Source organism: Nanorana parkeri, unplaced genomic scaffold, assembly GCF_000935625.1.
Source record: "Nanorana parkeri isolate BGI_ZX_2015 unplaced genomic scaffold, ASM93562v1 scaffold34, whole genome shotgun sequence".
Classification (NCBI taxonomy): domain Eukaryota; kingdom Metazoa; phylum Chordata; class Amphibia; order Anura; family Dicroglossidae; genus Nanorana; species Nanorana parkeri.
This window is the reverse complement of record NW_017306302.1, coordinates 2,374,927-2,393,652: the sequence shown is the minus strand read 5'-3', so window position 1 is coordinate 2,393,652 and position 18,726 is coordinate 2,374,927. Positions and strand designations below refer to the sequence as shown.

Sequence of the window (18,726 nt, the reverse complement as noted above, 5' to 3'; positions counted from 1 at the left end):
CTGCCCTAGGGTGTCCTCTTCTAACCTCTTGTCCTGGCCTGTTGATCGTACCTTAAAGAATAACTCCGGGCAGAATGAAACTTAACCCTTGCAGTGGGGCTACCTCTTCACTACAAGGGTTAAGTCCCCTTTTTAGTCTAGACTGAGCACTTAGACCTGGACCTCGGTCCTCCCAGGCGATTAGACTGGTCCCCACAGCCTCTCCCCCTCTGCTCTGATGGTCTAAGGATCCGTGAGTCATCATGTCTAATACAGTGTATTAGATGTGAGGATGCTGAGGGACATACCACAGCCGGAGTGCTGTAGAGACTGTTCTAGCAGCCAGGCAGGACTGAGATTCAGGTGAATGTGTCTTTTTTTTTTTTTTTTAAATTTTACACCCTAGACAAAAACTAGCACTTAACCCTTGCACTACGGGGGTAGCCCCACTGCAGGAGTTAAGTTTTATTTTGCCCGGAGTTGTTCTTTAAAGATGGGAGGTGAGGATGGGCTCCCTATGATGAGATTGCTGTGACAGCCAATCACAGTGAGTCCAGAAACGTCACCAGCACACCATTTAAACGTAAAATGAATCCATTTAATGACACATACTTGTCATTCAAATACAAACGTTTTCAGGGCCTCACAGGGTCCCCTTCATCGGGCTCAGAATGACTTGTCATTGTCATTCTGAGCCTGATGAAGGGGACCCTGTGAGGCCCTGTAACGCTTGTATTTGAATGACAAGTATGTGTCATTAAATGGATTTATTTCACGTTTAAATGGTGTGCTGGTGACGTTTCAAACGGCTCCTCTTTCCTTCCTCTTCACTTCTCCCTGCTGGAGACTGTGCTTTTCCTTTTGATTGTGTACTGGACAGGAAGTTCAGGGAAGCAGAGATGAAAGAGTTGAAGCCAGCTGCTTGGAAACATGACTATAAGTGACTCTACTGGGCAGTTTGATCTGGATTCATTATTGATAAATCTGAGTTTTATACTAGTTTAAGTATATTGGGGTGCCGTTACGAGTCAACGCCACTGCTACACACTGCGGTACATGAGTTGAGGTAATGTTAGTTGAGCGGCGCTTGTTACCATAACACATATGTGTGACGCCGACCTAAGTGTCATTGTGATTTACATAGTAGAACTGCTTCTTTGTAATGGCCAGGTCTTGGGTCAGTCCTTTCATCATACTACAATGTTTAATGAGGAATTAAATACATATGAAATATAGAAACTGATGGAGTGACGAGTTTGGTCTTCAATACAATTAGGTCAATTTGTATTTGTTTATTAAATTTTGCCCACACCTTGAATCTGTAGTATCCATCGTTCAAAATGACGTTGCCATACTTGAAGGCAATAAATGTTTTTTATGGCAGATGCACTGGAGGCTGTAAAGACTTATGGAAAATTAATTGTTCCAATGGGAAGTCACAGAGGGTCAGGTCAAGGTTACACTCCTCTCCGGGTCACGGCTTTGTAATACAACAGTGAAAGTGCAAAAATCCCATCCTTATATCCGATACAACCATTTTATGAGACCGTTTAATATCCATTCAATTTGTGATATTTAGCAATTAGAAATCTTCATCATCACAAGAGCTGAATGTAAAACCCCTTTAAAGGGTTATTAAACCCTACCAAGCAGTAGATATATGCAAAAACTTATTTTTTTTAAACAACCTTTTGAAAGAGGTTTAAACTTACCTGTGTCTTTGCCGCGCTCCAGTCCGAACATCTGAAGAGTCTTGGGGCGGGCGCATGCACAGTTCAGATGTTCGGCCGGGAGACGAGGAGAGACGCAAGGTAAGTCTATGGAGCTGCTTGCACCCGCATGCAGACATCGTGGGACATGAGCAAAGAGGAGGACAGAGGAGTCAGCGCTGAATCGGAGACCCGCACCAGCACTGAAAGGACAGTAAGGTAGATGATTGAATAAAGAGGCATGATTTAAGGTAAGTCCTTTCACTAACATAGGGGGGTCGATAATAGCCTTTAATGTCACTTTAAGTAAATACCTGTGTAATGATTTGTAATTTGGCGGAAGCTAATTGTGCACCATGTAACCATTGTCACTGTGGTGTCATTTTGGGAGGGTCAAACACGGCCTGACAGTCTCATAACCATCCAATATTATACAATGAAAGGCAGTTTTATGGTGGACATGAAGTGATCCAGAGGGAACAAGCCTCGTAAATGTCAAAGGAGGATATGGAAAAACACAAGGTCATCCTGTGTTTACTGTCTTCTTCTGCTTAGCGAATAACACTGATGCACACGTTATCTGACACGCAATCTGACACGCAATGTTATAGCCAATATAATTGGTTTTATTATTCTTTTTGACTTATTTACAAAGTCAGAAAGCAAAATTAAGCTTTCATTAGTCCAACTCTTGACAACTGAAACCTGCTTGTGTTGTTTCCCCGCACGCTGTACACCCATAATAGTTCTTTATTGGCAATTGTGCAACATTTTTATTGCACAATCCTTACAATGTCACCTCTACAAAACTGTATTGGCTATAAAGTAGAATTGAACTATGGCTCGTGATGTGAAAATGTCCTGTGTAACACTGGCGTGTAAGGTCTGTTTGGAGGAAATTTCATTAATAGACCTTTAAACCGCTCAGCCAGATCGTGTTCCTAGATTCTGAAAATGCCAGCATCCATAGACCTAAACAGACATTGACCCCTTGGGGAGTTTCACGTGGAACTATGGCACTGCAAGCCTCTGGGCACACAGTTGTGGCACAGTTCTGTTCACATCACTGGTCGCGATTGACAGGTGCAAGCGATATGCTGGCTAATGTTTCCCATTCCACAAAGCAAAGCATCTCAGTCACAACAATGTACAGGCAGTCCCCTAGTTACATACATCTGACTTCTATACGACTCCTACTTGCAAATGGAGGCTATTACTGTACAGCAGGGGTAGTTGTAATGCTACTGTGCTCGTGCCCGGCCTTTTTGGGTCTGGTTCGTAGTACTGTACGTACATTACAGGAAGTTGGCTCTTGACGTGCACGCCTCTTCTTCCAGGTCACTGGTCACTGTGAGGTTTTAACTGCGGTCTGTATCCTCGTTAGGAAGATTTAATCTCACTTCCTGTCCTTGAGGCAACAGGAAGTGAGAGGAAATCTACCACTAGGAAGGGAAATTCACTCCTGTAAGAGTTGTCATGGGGAAAAAGGTGTCTCTACTGAAGCTTTATGGCCAATCCTTGTTTCCAGGACAACCCAAATTCCAATTCTCACATGGACAGAAAGTGAGGTGAAATCTTCTGAACATGACCTGTTTCAACTTACATACTTAAGAACAAACCTACAGTCCCTATCTTGTTTGTAACCCGGAGACTGCATGTAATCGGCAGTGTCCGGCTGCATTGATAACTTGTCAGCAGGCAACAAGGGAGCGATGAAAATGCGGATCACCCACTTGTTTTTATGTGCGAATGTGGCCAACTGATGGCCATGATTTTGAAAAGTTCCATAGCCAGTATAATGCGTGTTAAAAAAAAAATCATGCAATTGTTTTATTTTCATTGGTTCCTTTAGACATTAGCTCAATTTTCAGGCCTTGTTCACACCAAGCGTGTTCAGGAGCAGAGCAGTTACAGACCGGAGCAAAAGTGCATCCAATGTATTCCAATGGTATTTTGGGCTCTAGTTCACACCGCAGCGTTCCGTTCCAGAGCATGTAAAAAAACTGCAGCAAGCCCTATTTTACCTGCCCTGGAACGCATCAATAATGCATGCAAACGCCCTGGAACTTTTTTTTTTTTTTTAACCAAAAACGGCCCGGGAAGGCATCAAAAATGCGGCACAACCCACTGCTCTGCGTGTGCAGAAACTCATGCAGATCTGGTCTGCATTTGGTGTGAACAATCCCTTAAGTCATTCCACCAAATTTAAAGCAATAATCGTGTCAGCCTTTGTAAACCGATACCAAAATCAAATGTAATGTAGTGAAGTATAATGTTTACTAGCAAAATATACTTGTACAGTATAGGTATAGGCTTGTTTCTACTGCCCACTCTCATTCCTTGTGTGGACGTGTTTCTGCAATGAATGTTACAAAATGTTCCTTCTTGAATAGTTACGATGGGTACAACAATAATCACACATTCTGAGAACACAGGGTTTATTGATGAAAGCTGTGACACAAAACGTAATCTGATGTATAGAACCGGGGTGAACATATAGTGCAGTGTAGCACATTCATTTCTTTCTAATATCGGTGATCATATGATGTTGGTGTTGGATTTTTTTCTGGATTGCTGCAGTCCAGAGGCTCATTGTGCTCCGTGATGCAGTTATTTTCATTTAGAGAGGAGGCTGTGCTTCGAATAACATTATTGTGTCCCAGCACAGACCTGCTCCCATGTATTCTAGTTTAGAGTCAATACCTTCTGATGCCCTCTGCCTTAAACAAATTACTGACACAGCATTGCTGGGCCAGTTCGATGCAAACATATACCAGGCATTTAATCTAAATTTAGACAAGCTAATTAACATTTATGAAATCCCTGCCTGGGTTAATATAGCAGCCAGATATAATTGAATCAAAGTGTGCCTTTGTTGTCATTACAACCAACTTTTGTGTGCACTGGTGTCCGCTGGTCATATTAGCGGAGTTTTCTTTGACCGTAAAATAAATGCATATAAGGGGGCTTAATGGTGTTTATTTTTAGGAAGTACATATTTGGGTTACTACTGTAATATTGCTTCAAAAATAATGTTTTTTTTTACATGCTTTACAGTATATTCTATATTTTGATTATTGTATTCTTGTATTCCGAGTTATTGGTTATATATGTACCACAATGCACTTAGGTAATGTATCTCAACCCAGATGCATTGCAGTGCACGACAACAGCTGATAACACGCTGCCGTGCTTTGCAGTGCAATGTGGCGGGAAAAACCGCACTCCTCCTTTTTTCGTATGTTACTACTAGAACCTAGTGTGACTTGGACCTTAAAATTTCAATAGTTTCCTTCCCAACTAAATGTGAGGTTGTGGTCCATCACGGGAGCGAGTTTCCTAATTTGTAGTGACATTATAATCTATCACAGGAGAGAGCCTGGCGCTGTCACTACTTTGCAGCACACACAGGGACCATGGGGAACAAAAGTAGCCTCCCTCCAGAAGGAAGGACAGTGTCAGCACCAACTCAGAGATGATTTGAGGATCTACAGCTGAGTGATGCACAAATAAGATACATTTTGTTGTAGTTAAGGTCCTTGAATGCACTCTTAAGATTGAACTCCTGAGTTTAGTGCCACTTTAAGGAATTGTATACATAAGCTTTTTTTTCATAGGTATTATTGAGTAATGAAGTTCAACTTGTGCATTACAGTTAATAAAAAGCTTAAGCTGGCCATACACTAGGCATTTTTTCATGTTTAGCCCCAATGGGGTGAACGAGAAAAAAAAGCTTGATCGCCCCATCCACACGTGCGCCCACCACTGTCACAATACACAAACAGTGACTCCAGGTAATTGGCTGCAGTCACTCTTCAGCTGAGAAGGCACCCGTACGTGCACAGTCACGGCACTGCCTGCACCTTGCTTTCTGCGTCCATAGACACGCATAGCGTGCGGCCGGCCACGCCCCACCCTGCAGTCACAGCTGCCATCAGTACCCTCCCCCACAACCAGGAAGTTGGGGGAAACCTGTGTATCTTCCTGGTCACGGTGGAGGAGACGAGCGGCTGCAGGTAAGTGTGGGGGGGTCGGAGGTGTTAAAAAACAAAGTTGTGCCGCCTCAACAGGGGCATAGAATATGAGATGCATAGCCTCAGTTAATATTAGCATTGTTATATAGGTTAGAATTTATATAGTGTGATTTGCCTAACTATTTTCTCATAGCTTAATCCATGTGTTATCCTATGCTGCCATCTAGTGGCCTTTTGTTGTAACAAACATGTTTTCTGTAATTATTCCTCATGTGACGATGTATTTCCCTCTAGTGTATGTAGCCCCACCCTTCTTCCTGTGTGCAGTACTTCCTGTGTCATGGCAAAGCTAGCAGCCACATGTAACAGGACACACATATAATCTGCACAGTACGGAGGAAAGGCATCATTTTCTGACCGCACAATACTATAACCGTTCAACTGCTGTTCCTATCATCTGCTGTAACCTGATGTTAAAGAATAAACACCTCTTTTGAATGAATCGGTATTGACTAGTTCAGCTATCTGACGAGGATTGTCCGCAGTGAGTATATCTGCTTATACAGGCCAGGCATAGAGGTCTCAGCAAGGGATATATTTCGCTATCACAACGATCGGAGTCAGAATAAAAGTGCTGGGTGTTTTTTGCCTTGACGCAGAGAGTGCATTAAGGCAAAAAACACCCAGCTTATTTAGTACTACTTTAATATTTTTTGGTAGTATGGTGTTTTGGGAACACTGGAAAAGCATGCCATGTATTTACAAACCCATCCATTGTGGTCTTCCTGTTGTGTCTCGCACAAAGTTGCACAAAATCACAAAAAATTACATACTACCCAGCTTTAAAACAGCAGACCTTTACTCCCTTTTACTAAAAAGCACATCTGCATTCTGATATGAAATCATCTTACATTCATTAGTTAAACATATTTTTCTTTTACTTATTGTTTTTCCACTTCTTGGTCCTCTTGGGCATGATAGTGACTTAATGTGCCCAAACATTGCATCCTGGGAAGGCTACATCAGCAGAGCAATGCTGGGAAATCTCATCTGTAATCTCACGAGATCTCAGGGAAAGGTATTTGTGCATGGTCACATGTTCCAGTTACATGTCCCAGAGTTCCAGAAAGTAAAGAGGGATATATTAAGCTGCCCTTAGTAAATATGGCCACCGTGAGAATTATAGGGAGGAAAAGAAAAATAAGGTATACACAGAATAAAAAGCCGGCAATTATCTAGAAGTATGTGTTTGTAGATTGTCATTACTCAACATTTCTAAAGGTGTATTTGTTGTAATTTCAAAGATATGGGTACAGTTCCTCTTTAAGATAGAATGGACTTTCTGACTTTACTGCCATTCTTATCCTTCATTTCCCTTGCTGAAGTATCCGATTAATTGGACAATAATATTATTGTGGACAATAATATCCTTGAATTGAACACAAACCCCCTTGACCTCTTATTTAAAACTGTCTGAATTTTTCTTGATGACAATAACCACAACCTCGAGTCTCCTGATGCTCATATCAAGTTGTAGGATGATTCCTTTCATGTTTCTATTACAACATGTATGTGGATGAAGGGCAAAGCGTCCCTGCCTTAGAGAGCATTAACTTTTCTTCATTACCAAAGACTACTAGAATTTGCCATGTATATGATTATTCCCTCTAACTATATGACTATTTCCTTAGTTCATTTATTTGGACCCAGTAATGTGTTTTTTTATATTGAATGTTTCTAACGTATACCAAGGTTAAAGTTGACTAAGGCAAATGGAAGAAGTGAGCCTTGAAATTAATTTGGGAATGTAATTCTGGGTGATTAATGAAAGGAAAAATGTAGGGAAGCTCCAATTCAAACGAGGCACTTCTATGAGTCCATTTAGTTGTAACAACTAAAATATCTCTAAGCCTGATGAAGGGGACCCTGTGAGGCCCCAAAAGCGCTTGCCAATGAGATACAGCTATTGGCAATAAAATATTTTGCTTTTTCAACTTATGGCATGCTGGTGACATTTTTCTATTGAACTAAAATACTATAACCCATTGTTTTATTGCGTATTGTATTGTACTGTACTGTGTTTTCCCACCATCAGCTGTGAAGTAGAAAATGGAAGCTGACATTTTTTTCCCCTGTTTTTTTTTCTTTTTCTCTCAATAGCAACTATTCAACTGCCAGTCTCTGCACAAGTTGAGTTTGCCAGACAATGACCTAACAATATTGCCAGCATCTATAGCAAATCTCATTAATCTCAGGGAACTAGATGTCAGCAAGAATGGTAAGTTCCTTTACAAGTTAATTGAATTGTGTGTCAATAAGCTCTTAACTATTCTAGTTGGCACAATAAGTGCGTATTCTTGTTTTCTTTGTTTGATTTTGATTTGTGCCTGTGGATTTAGTTATTTCTCTTTGTGTTGACTGTATTTACAGATTACATTCATTTAGGGATATAGTATAATATGCTTTACTGACATCAAGTTGTTTAAATTCTACGTGGCAGGAAAATAGCAAGCAACGTTTCTTCAGTTAAATTGCAACGATGTTCTGTTATTGTTTCAGAAAAAAAACCCTTTTTTTATTTATTTTAGAAGAACTATGGTTGACCATTCTTTCCCTGATGTTCGCAAATGATGCCATTCATATTAGTGTCACTCAACGTGGGGAGTCCAGGGGCAATAAATATAAGTGCCAAGTAGACACTATTGTAGTTCCAGCAATGTGAGGGAAAATCTTCCTAGGTATTATTAAACTTTTTACTGTTTTTGTTCCACCCTGTGTCCCAGTTGTCCACCTCCTGTTTTGTCTGACACCTGCCAAATAGGAACTAGTTGATGTCCCTTCAGTTCCTGTGCTGTCTGACACTTGTCAAATAGTCTGGGGACATAGACATCAATAAAAGGTTGAAAGAACTCCTAACTTTTTCCCCCCCCCCCAAAAAAAATATAGTCTGGAGCTGGGCTTAAAAGGGAAATAATGCCAAACCTTGGTCTCTTGAGTCACAGGAGTAGATTTACTAATGTACTCCTGTGACCCAAACTCAGCATATAGTGGGCAGTAACCCACTAGATGCTCACATTGCAGAGCCGCACTGCAGCCGGGAAGGATTCCGACAATATTGTCGGGATGCCCCCCACTGCCTATGTCTACCCCCTCCATAGTGTGTCCCTCCAATAAGCACTGGAGAAACAGAGAGAGGGGAGAGGAAACCCTTGTGGGGAGTGGTGACTGACAGTGATCTCTCTCAGCAGGGAGAAGTCTGGTGCTGAACAATCAGTGGTTTGTGATCGCTCAGTTCTGGAGCTATAGAGCCGGTGTGTGGCAGCTGCAGTGTCACAGGCCAGCTGAAACTATTGGGAAGAGTACATTTTACGCTCTCAATACTTTTCCTTTCAGTTCAGGTGATGCAGCCTCCGTTTTTGTTATCTAAACGTATCTAGGGACTTGCGAGAAGCCTTTTTCTTTAATAAGAAAAGATGAACTGTGGGGAATGGTTAATTAGCCAGACAGTGAACATAGTTTAGGGATTTCTAACCTTACCAGCCTTGTTCTTGAGAACAGAAGTTCTCTACTCATTTAACCTTTAAATGGAAGAAGTGTAATGCATCCTGAGACAGGGATGTGGTAATACCAGGATCTGTGCCATTTCCTTTATTCTCCATTATGGATGCAAGTATTTTAGCATCCTGTCATGATGAAAGATACACCACAGGTCAGTAATAAGTGTTCCTCCTTGTCTATTAGTGAATTATTAGTATGTTCATTTTAGACCTATAGTAGGGAATATGACTTTTTCAGTGAAAAGTAAATTCTTTTGTTTGAAAACATGAAAGTGGGAATGATCAGAGGTCATTTGTAAGTGATTCACCATTATTCTAGAAATGACGTTTATGTTTGAGCTGATCTTGTGCTTGGTCTTGATTATTCTGCTTTCTAAATGAATAAAAGAGTAATTTGACAGTGAAATCCAACATGGCCATCAACATTTGCTTCACCCCCCCCAGAATGTACTATATTAACCACTTCAAGACCAGGTGTTTAGAACCCCTTCCGGGCCGAGCCATTTTTCAGTATTCAGCGCTGCGATACTTTGACTGACGTTAATTCCGTCATGCAACGCTGTACTGAAATGAATTTTATACCATTTTTTGGAGACAGTGTTTTATTTTTTACTATAATTATGAAAAATTACTGAAAATTTTGGGGAAAAAGTTTTTTTTATCACGCAAGGGGCGTGTCTGAGCGGACGTCTGAAGACGCCCGCTCAGATCTAGAGAGCTCCTGGCCGGCCGTTTTTTTACTACGGCCGGCCCGGAGGCAGTTAATGCAACTAACCAATTCGTTGAAAAAATAATCGGGCAACTAATGGATAATGAAAATAATCGTTAGCTGAAGCCCTAATGCCAAATGTCATCAACATTTGGTAACTTTTGCTGATTTTGGGGAAGAAATATTTGCATGCAGAGGTATAATTGGCTCCAAAGCTCTGTTGATAATAACTCTTTTGGGTCTTTTTGGTGTGACATTGCTGTAGAACAGTGTTTCTCAACCTTTCTAGGGCCTTGGTAACATTTGCCAAGTTGTGGTGACCCCCAACGGTAAAATTTAGGGATGACACGGCTGCTGCAGTGACATGTGGCGGCGTGGCGGGAGAACTGACACTGCTGTGCTAGGAGAGGGCTGTGTGTCTGAGCGGACGTCTGAAGACGCCTGCTCAGATCTAGAGAGCTCCTGGCCGGCCGTTTTTTTACTACGGCCGGCCCGGAGGCAGTTAATGCAACTAACCAATTCGTTGAAAAAATAATCGGGCAACTAATGGAACTAATCGTTAGCTGAAGCCCCAATGCCAAATGTCATCAACATTTGGTAACTTTTGCTGATTTCGGGGAAGAAATATTTGCATGCAGAGGTATAATTGGCTCCAAAGCTCTGTTGATAATAACTCTTTTGGGTCTTTTTGGTGTGACATTGCTGTAGAACAGTGTTTCTCAACCTTTCTAGGGCCTTGGTAACATTTGCCAAGTTGTGGTGACCCCCAACGGTAAAATTTAGGGATGACACGGCTGCTGCAGCGGCATGTGGCGGGAGAACTGACACTGCTGTGCTAGGAGAGGGCTGAGGAGGACTCTTACCTAGCACAGCAGAAATCACACAGCGACTTAAAATTTGGGGGGGGGTTTAATTTTTTTCCCCTTTTTTTTTTTCCCCCCACTAAACTTTATTGCTATCGCATACGGGGGCTAATAAACCCCCCCTATGTGATAGCTACTCACACCGGGCACAGCAGAGCCCGGGATCAGCGGGACAATGGCGGGGGGCGCACCGATCGTTGCAAAATACAAGCGATCCGCCGGCTCTACAGCCGGCGGATCGCATGTATGTTAACAGGCACCGCTGCCTATTTTTAAATTGCGGCCATTTCCCGCGTGGGCGTGTCTGAGCGGACGTCTAAAGACGCCCGCTCAGATCTAGAGAGCTCGGAGGCAGTTAAAGCCATCTTATACTTAAAATATAAAGTTTGGCTTTCTAACAGTAATGCATAAGCACAGTTTAATGTGGTAAAACATTTAGTAGAAAAATGTATTTATATCAGATAATTCCACATTACGTGGAAGTAAAGTAATTTAAATAAATGCTGACAGGTGGATATTTATGACAGAAGAGACTCTATATTTGTCTATTCTGTCATAATTGCTCCTCCCTGCCTGTCAGTATTTGTGTGCACATGCCCGGCACGGTCCTGAGGTGAAGTAACTCCCTTGCACATGCTTGGGAGTTTCATTATCATCTCCGCCTGGCCAATCAAGAGTCCGAAGATGCCGAACCCAGAAGATGGAAGCGGTGTCAAAGAAGAGTGCTGACATTGCAGCGCTGGAGGGCATCACCTGCAGGGTAAGTCTGCCGTAATGTGTGAATATGCTGTGCTTACTAGCACATTATGGCAAACACCTCCTGAGGGCCCACTATTATAATCTTGTGTTGGCGTTTATTACCACTTAAAAAGCTAAGACCACTTCGAAAAATGTAACCATGCCTATGCAAGATCTGTTCATTTAGCCCCTCAGAAGCCTATTATGGTGCCCATACACCTGCCGATTATCGGACGGTAATCGGCAAGTGCATGGAAGGCGTGCGACCATTTCTACTGTAAGGTCGCACGTCTTTTGTCTCCTAAGCAGGCTTGAAAACCCGCCGAGAATCGTACAATTTTCAGCGGGTTAGTGGTCTCGGGAGACAAATGCCGCACGGCGCGGTGTACGCAAGCGCACACTGCCCGCTCAGCATTGGAATCATCGGAATGCCCTCCCCTCAGGGGGGCGGGCTTGCGATGATCGCAAGTACGATCTGCCTGTCCAGGATGGGCAGGTCGTACGAGCTTTTAATTACCTTACAACCATCGCAGGATGAAAGTCGTGCGATGGTTGTAAGGTGTATGGGCACCTTTTAGGCTTTTTCTCTACTGGTCAGAATGAAATGTACTGCATATGTATTTAAATATTATATGAAATCAAATATCTAACAACAGGTGTTACACATAAACACACACACATCCACATAGTATCTACATATTATATGATATGACATGTAAATGCATCTAATCTTTTATACATCATCAGAAATTAGAATACATTTCTATTAAATGATACAAATATTTTTAGGGAACACTTATTTATTTATATCTCTTTGACCTTTTTTGTGCGGATACTGCAGGCGTAGAAATCACCATCCTTCCAAAGAGAACTCAGGTAATGCTGAACACCCCATATCTTGAGAGGTGCGACTACAGCACAGTGCAGGATCATCTTCCTATGAAATTTGGACTACTTCACTTTCTCTGGGATCTTGCCAGAAGCAAAGTGACCTCACCTTTGCTTCATGGGTTGAGGGGGGGAGGTTGATATATTAGCTAACATTTTTTTTCCGGTCTTTTTTTCCAGTTAGCTGCAAGGAGGAGGGGACCCTCACTAAAGGATCTGACCTTGCTATGTTAGTGTAAGGTCCGCTTTAAGTATACTGTAATGTAATCAAGCAGTTACTGCGGACTGTAGTAGTTTTACTGGCTGTGCTGATAATAGAGATTTTCAATTCTGCCAGTTTTCCTGTGCTCTTCCCTATATATGGTTCGTAGATGTCTGAATCTGGCCTCTGTGAAAGAAGATGAGATTAAACTTTATAGCGCCTGTAACAGGAGGAGTAAAACAAATATTGACATTCCCATCAAAATTGAAGGGGGAAACGAGCAGAAGAAAGTCGGCAGCCTTCTAGCAGTTCTATTAGATGCAAAAGCACAGAAGAATTTTTCTGTACCTTGTACCTGTAAAATGTATAGATGTATGTATTTCCAGTCTTGTCAGAGATCAGTTTTATATAAATGACCTTATCACTATATGTTAATATTTATAAGCCGTTCCTAATTGTAATTTGTAATTATATATGTACACATTGGCAGCTATACTTACTCATTACCAGGGACGTGCAGTCAGGGGAGGCAGAGCCTCACTTAGTATTATGGAGGAAAAAGCTGGCAGCTTCAAGTCTGAAGCTGACAGCTTTTTCTCCATTCAGATCGGCTTGTAACGGGTTACAGAGCAGGCAAAGCCTCCCCGCTGTGTAACCTGTCATGGACGGAGTGCTGCCTGTTAATTACGGGCAGTGCTGTATCCGGCTTTTGGCAGGTAGTTACAGCAGCAGGCTTCCCCATTGCTTGTGTAACCTAACTAGTGAGGCAAGAGCTGTCACAGCCTCTACTCTGTGTTAGAGGAGTGAGCTCTTTGGATGGTTTGGACCAATGGCAAATTGGCATTAGTCCAAGCTGTCTAATCAAAAAAAGAAGAGAAAAAACCTCCCACTGAGGCCATCGATCTCGATGCCTTAGCAGTGCCGAGAAAGTGAGGGACAGGGAGGTTCCTCCCTTCACACTAGCCGGGGCTTAGTCGGGATGGGGGCGGGGCTTTGGCAGTATATTGGTGGGGCTTCGACGTGCTGGAGTGGGGGCTGGGGAATGCCACACCAATAAGTGAAGGTACTTTACGCCACTGCTCATTACATGCTCAGGCTCAGCGTCCTGCTTTGTGATGCTACACAGTGGTTACACTTTACAGCTTCTTCTCACAATGCAAGTCTATGATTCGGCCAAGTCATTAAGAACAATACACTACCTGTCTGGCTGATATCTCAAGCGACAGTGTAAGTGCACTGAGCCACCTTAAGTAAAAAAAAAAGAAAAAAGTTGTATCAGAAATTACTTGGAACCTTTCACGATGACTATTTAGCAGAAAGTGGCAGCTGTCCTCATTCCATGTCATTTACCTGCCTCTTCCCTGATTTTCAAAGTCTATTTGCCGTGCTGTCATTCTGCTGGTTTGCTTTAATACTTTGATTCACTGATCTAGAACAATTGAATGGCTTCTGTATCAAAGTACTGAAACCAGTGGGTTAAATCAGCATTAAAAACAGGTAATTAGCATTTTCTTCAAACACAAAAAGGTATGCATCACTCCAGGTGGGTTTGTGTTCAGTGCAGCCCTGCTGTGCCTGGTTGGCGGTCTGGCTTTTATTGCAATCCAGTATGAAGGTGATAACCATGCTCCATAACTTCCATATTCAAAGTAGCAGAAAAGTGAACTGTTTGAGAAAGCTCTATGTGTAGCAGACGTAACAGCATGTATTCTTGCTGCCGCAGTGAATGAAGAAGTTTCCTTCGCTCAAAGTGCAGTAGCATTTTCCTCAGAATGTCTGGAATGGAAGCTTCTTATTTCACTTTACTTGCTTTATTTTAAAGTGACCTTAAGCTCAGGAGTTGCATCTTAAAAATTCATTTGTATACATTAATAACAAAAATGTACCTTATTTGTATATGACTTGGCTAACAGGACAGTGTCAGCACCAATTCAGAGACTTGAGGATCTACAGCCGAGTGCTACACAAATAAGATACCTTTTTGCTAATAGTTAAGGTACTTGAAATGTATTTTCAAAGTTTTACCTCCGGAGATTAGTGTCACTTTAAGCACACCCTGTGCTCTCTAAAGGCAACTAGCCCATTGACTTCCACCCATTAGCTTGAAGAGTAGGCAGCCATTTCCACTTCAAGGCTGATTTCAACCTTTATTTGGCATTTAAAACTTGGTATCAAGATAGATTTAAGGGTATTACTCTAGCTGACTTTATTTAATGTCTTACACGTCAGTACACAGTACAGTGTGAATTAAACAATATATATATATTTTTTTTTATACAATTGCACTGATTTTTTTTAAAAATAAAAATCTAATCTTTAGGATCTTTTGAGCTTTTTTTAAACTGGGAGTTGTAGTATTTGAAAGCTGGATAGCTGTGATTGAAGAATGCCTGGCATGGGCAGTACAGCAAGTGGAAAATTGCATCTTGCACGCTACCAATTGGTTTAATAAGTACAAGAGCTGGGAAATTGATGACCACTTCATGGAGCAGCTGGTTTTCTAGAAATTGAGAATAAAATTGCAATCAGTGTGAGATGATTGCTCTGCTGAGGGTGGCTGACTTTTCTGTGTCAGTCACTTACCAACTTGACACATTGGCTTAGTGATCAGTGTTTTATTTTCTGCTGGTTGAAAACTTAAAGTGAACCTGGCATGTCAATTTAAATGATAAAAGTAATGTAATCCATGAGGACTTTTTGGTTGCACCTGGGAAGCTCTTAAACTCATGTGACTCCTCACACAAACTCTTCTCAAGCAATTACCCTCCTGTAACATCTCACAATGTGAAGTGCATACCTTAGTGACCAATAAAGAGAAGGTCTCATTGGATTGTTGGATGACGTTGTAGGTACTGGAGCTCCAGAAGAGGGTGCAACTGGGGAACTTTGGCAACAAAGTGACTTCTCACATAAGCCGCATCAATCGAAGGATTCTGGATGGCAGCTGGCAGACGGGCCACCCACTGAGCGAATTTGCTCAGCGTATTTAAGTATTTAAGCCAGTTTAAGTTTACTTAGTAGCAGACATGTATTTTGAAGCAACAACTGTTCATTAATCCCACCCTTCTCAGCAGCACATACCTTTTCTTCACTTCACATGTGTAAGATCTATCAAGTAGTTTGGGATGAATGGAAAAGTTAATATGTGCTGCTATCAGTCTAGGTTCACACCTGCACTATGCAGGCAGCGATTGCCTGGTGGCCGGGTTGATTTCAATGGGGGTGACAACCGCGCGGCAATCTCAGAAAAAAGGTACCAGTCCCTTCTTTTTGTGATACATGGCACGCGTCTGTTTTATCCGCAATCGTGTTCGGAAGCACGGGCGGAATTGCAGCGGGAAACCACGCGATCCACCCGGCGCGACTGGGGCGCCATTAGATAATAATGGCACCCACAGCGCGATTGATTCACACTTTGGTGACTCCTGATTGCCACGCGGAATGGTGCACGATTGCCATCCAGTGAGGTGTCGCCTAGGTGTGAACTTAGCCTAAAAAGGTGGTCATTAAAGTGAACCTGTGTGAAGCCAAACTCAATCCAAAACGTACTTTACATGGTACAGTTGAGAACGCTTAGAGCCTCTCTCCGGTTTGTATTGCCTTATGTGTCCCTGCTGGGAAGAGTTTTCTTCACTTCCTGTCAGGAAAGGATAGCTCTTCAGCAGGGACAAAACCACAATTTAGCACAGCGGGGAAGGACTAGAACTTCTGATAATGTTTTATAACGGTCTGCACTTTCTTGTCTCGGTGACGAGGGCTCCCCCATTTCTTGGCCTGCTGTCAAGGAGACGGAAATTAAGGGGAAATCTCTAAGAATCTGAAAGAACTTTATCCAAAACCTAGGAATTTTTAAATTATTCTAATTTTCCAAGTTGATTAGTATGTTTGTTTATAGAAAGCAGCAGCACAGTGCATGACACCAACACTGCAGAGCGGAACCAGTCCTTTTGTAATATACTCAGAAATGTGTATTTAAGGGAAAAAAGCATTCAACTGGCTTATAAAACTGGAGTAAAACAGAACTTGTTTAACCATATTTAATTATTCATGTTTTATCTTTTAAATAAAACAAGAAATGTGATTTGTGGCCATCAACATCACTTCCACTTTTGAGCCAGCCATCATAAACCTGCCCCTTTTATGCAGTATAGAAGTATAGCATCCATCTGCTCTCATGATGTTGTGGCTAAAATTCACCTGATGTGGGCTTGTTGCACACTATGGTGCTCTACATTGATTTATTAGCTACAGGGGAATACATTTATAGTGTATCCATTTTTTTTGTTTAGTGAAGCCTGTCAAGATTGAAAAGTGTAAGCCATTTCTTGTTTTCAAGGTGCTTGCTCTGGCACTGTCATTATTCACCTTCTTTCACTACAATGACCTGGAACAGACATGTGCATAAGAGGTGTCAAGGCACTAGATATGCTCATGCATTTTCCTGGTGAGTGACTTTAGAAATTGTAAAAAAAAAAAAATCTTATTTGCAGTTTACTAGTCCTTAGATGTGGTAGCTTAATTTGTTTTCTTTAATCAGGCTTTTGTCCATTATGTTCAAGTGGTGATACTGGCAGCACCACACTCGCTGTCCTAGTGTGACAACACTCACTACAATCACTGTAGTGTTGTTGCTCCGTATTTGAACTACAGAAAACCCTTCTCATCATAGAGGAAGGTGTTCTGTAGTTTTCAAGGATAGCTGGACAGGGTTGATAACCCTGCTTGGAATATTAATGCAGCTGAGGCAGAGAGCATGGAAAGATAGCCCTTTGTGGTAGTCCCAGTTAGTGTATTGGTGACCTATTTTCCACCTTCAATAATTATAATGGAAGAGGAAGTTCTCGTCTTCCTCCGATAGTAGGCTTGAGTCTCCCACTCCCTTTCCACATTGTTAGAGGAGCCTGTCCTTGAGTTAAACTCTGGTTTCTTGTGTTTGATTCCTTACTCTTTCCTTACTCTTTCCTGGCTCATTAGTCCCAAGTGCTGGCTTTAACAATGCCTTAATAGTTCTTAAAGGAGAACTATGGGGTTAAGGCCATAGTTCTCAGGGTAACGGGAGGACACAAACTAGCGTCCTCCCGTCACCCTAGGCTCAGTATACCGCGAGCTGCTGCTCCCGGTAAACTGAGACGCCGCAGCTGAAGCGGATCCAGACAATTGTGCCGGGATCCGCCCAGCTGCGTGACTGACAGCTGGCTCTGCCTATCTAGAGGCAGAGCCAGCTGTACCCGCCCCCTCCCCCGTCCGTTCCGCCAGTCAGCGCTGGCGGATCGGAGCGGGGAGGGGGGGAATCCAGCCCCTCCCCTGTCACGGCAGAGAGCCGTGACAGGATCGAGAGGTGAGCGAACGCCGGTATGTGTTCGCTCACCTCCCTATCTACTGAGCCGACCTGTGACAGTCTCGTTGTCACAGGTCGGCTAGAACTATGAGGATGAGTGAAAAGCACTCACCTCATAGTTCTCCTTTAATGTGCAGCCTCCAAGCTTGCTAAAAATCTTAATTCACTGGAGCCATTTTTTAAAATGTATTTTATTTTTTATCCGATTAACCGATTAATCGAACTTAATAATCGGCTAACTAATCGATTTTGAAAATAATCGTTAGCTGCAGCTCTAATGTCAAGCCAATCTTGTATCTAAAAGCTCGCTTTGTCATCATTTAAGAAGTTAATTATTGCCAAGGTTCAAACCATGGAGAAGTATAAGCCCTCTCATGGCTAGTTGAAGCATCCACCCTCTTCTCATATCTCTTGGGTTTTATCTGCCAATCCACTGGGGAGAGTCCCATGTGGTCAGCATAAGAAGAATTGATGACACAGAAGGCAATAAAATCACTTTTGTTTAGTGGAGTGGGGAAGGGTTAGAACCACTGTCGGGTTTCTTTTGCAGTGTGTGCGTCTGCCGAGGACATACTATACTTTTCACTTCAAACTTGGTCTCAAATGGATAAGAAGTGATGAGAAATCAAGAATAAACACCTTGTATAGTTTCTAACACTTGCCTATCTATCCACAGCAAAGAATGCTTTAAAAACCTTTTATTTGGGATAGATTGGCAACCATACATTGGTAGGCTGAGCTTCCTGTATTAGTAGCAATGCACAGCAAT

General features: G+C 42.2%; 1 protein-coding gene across 1 annotated transcript in view; it reads left to right on the top strand.

Moving 5' to 3' along the window:
• ERBIN (erbb2 interacting protein) overlaps positions 1–18,726 on the top strand; it is a 225,326-nt gene that overhangs the window by 140,337 nt on the left and 66,263 nt on the right. The window contains exon 5 of the mRNA XM_018569304.1: positions 7,823–7,940. Within this exon, the coding sequence (XP_018424806.1) occupies positions 7,823–7,940 (118 nt within the window). The remainder of the gene's footprint in view (positions 1–7,822; positions 7,941–18,726) is intronic.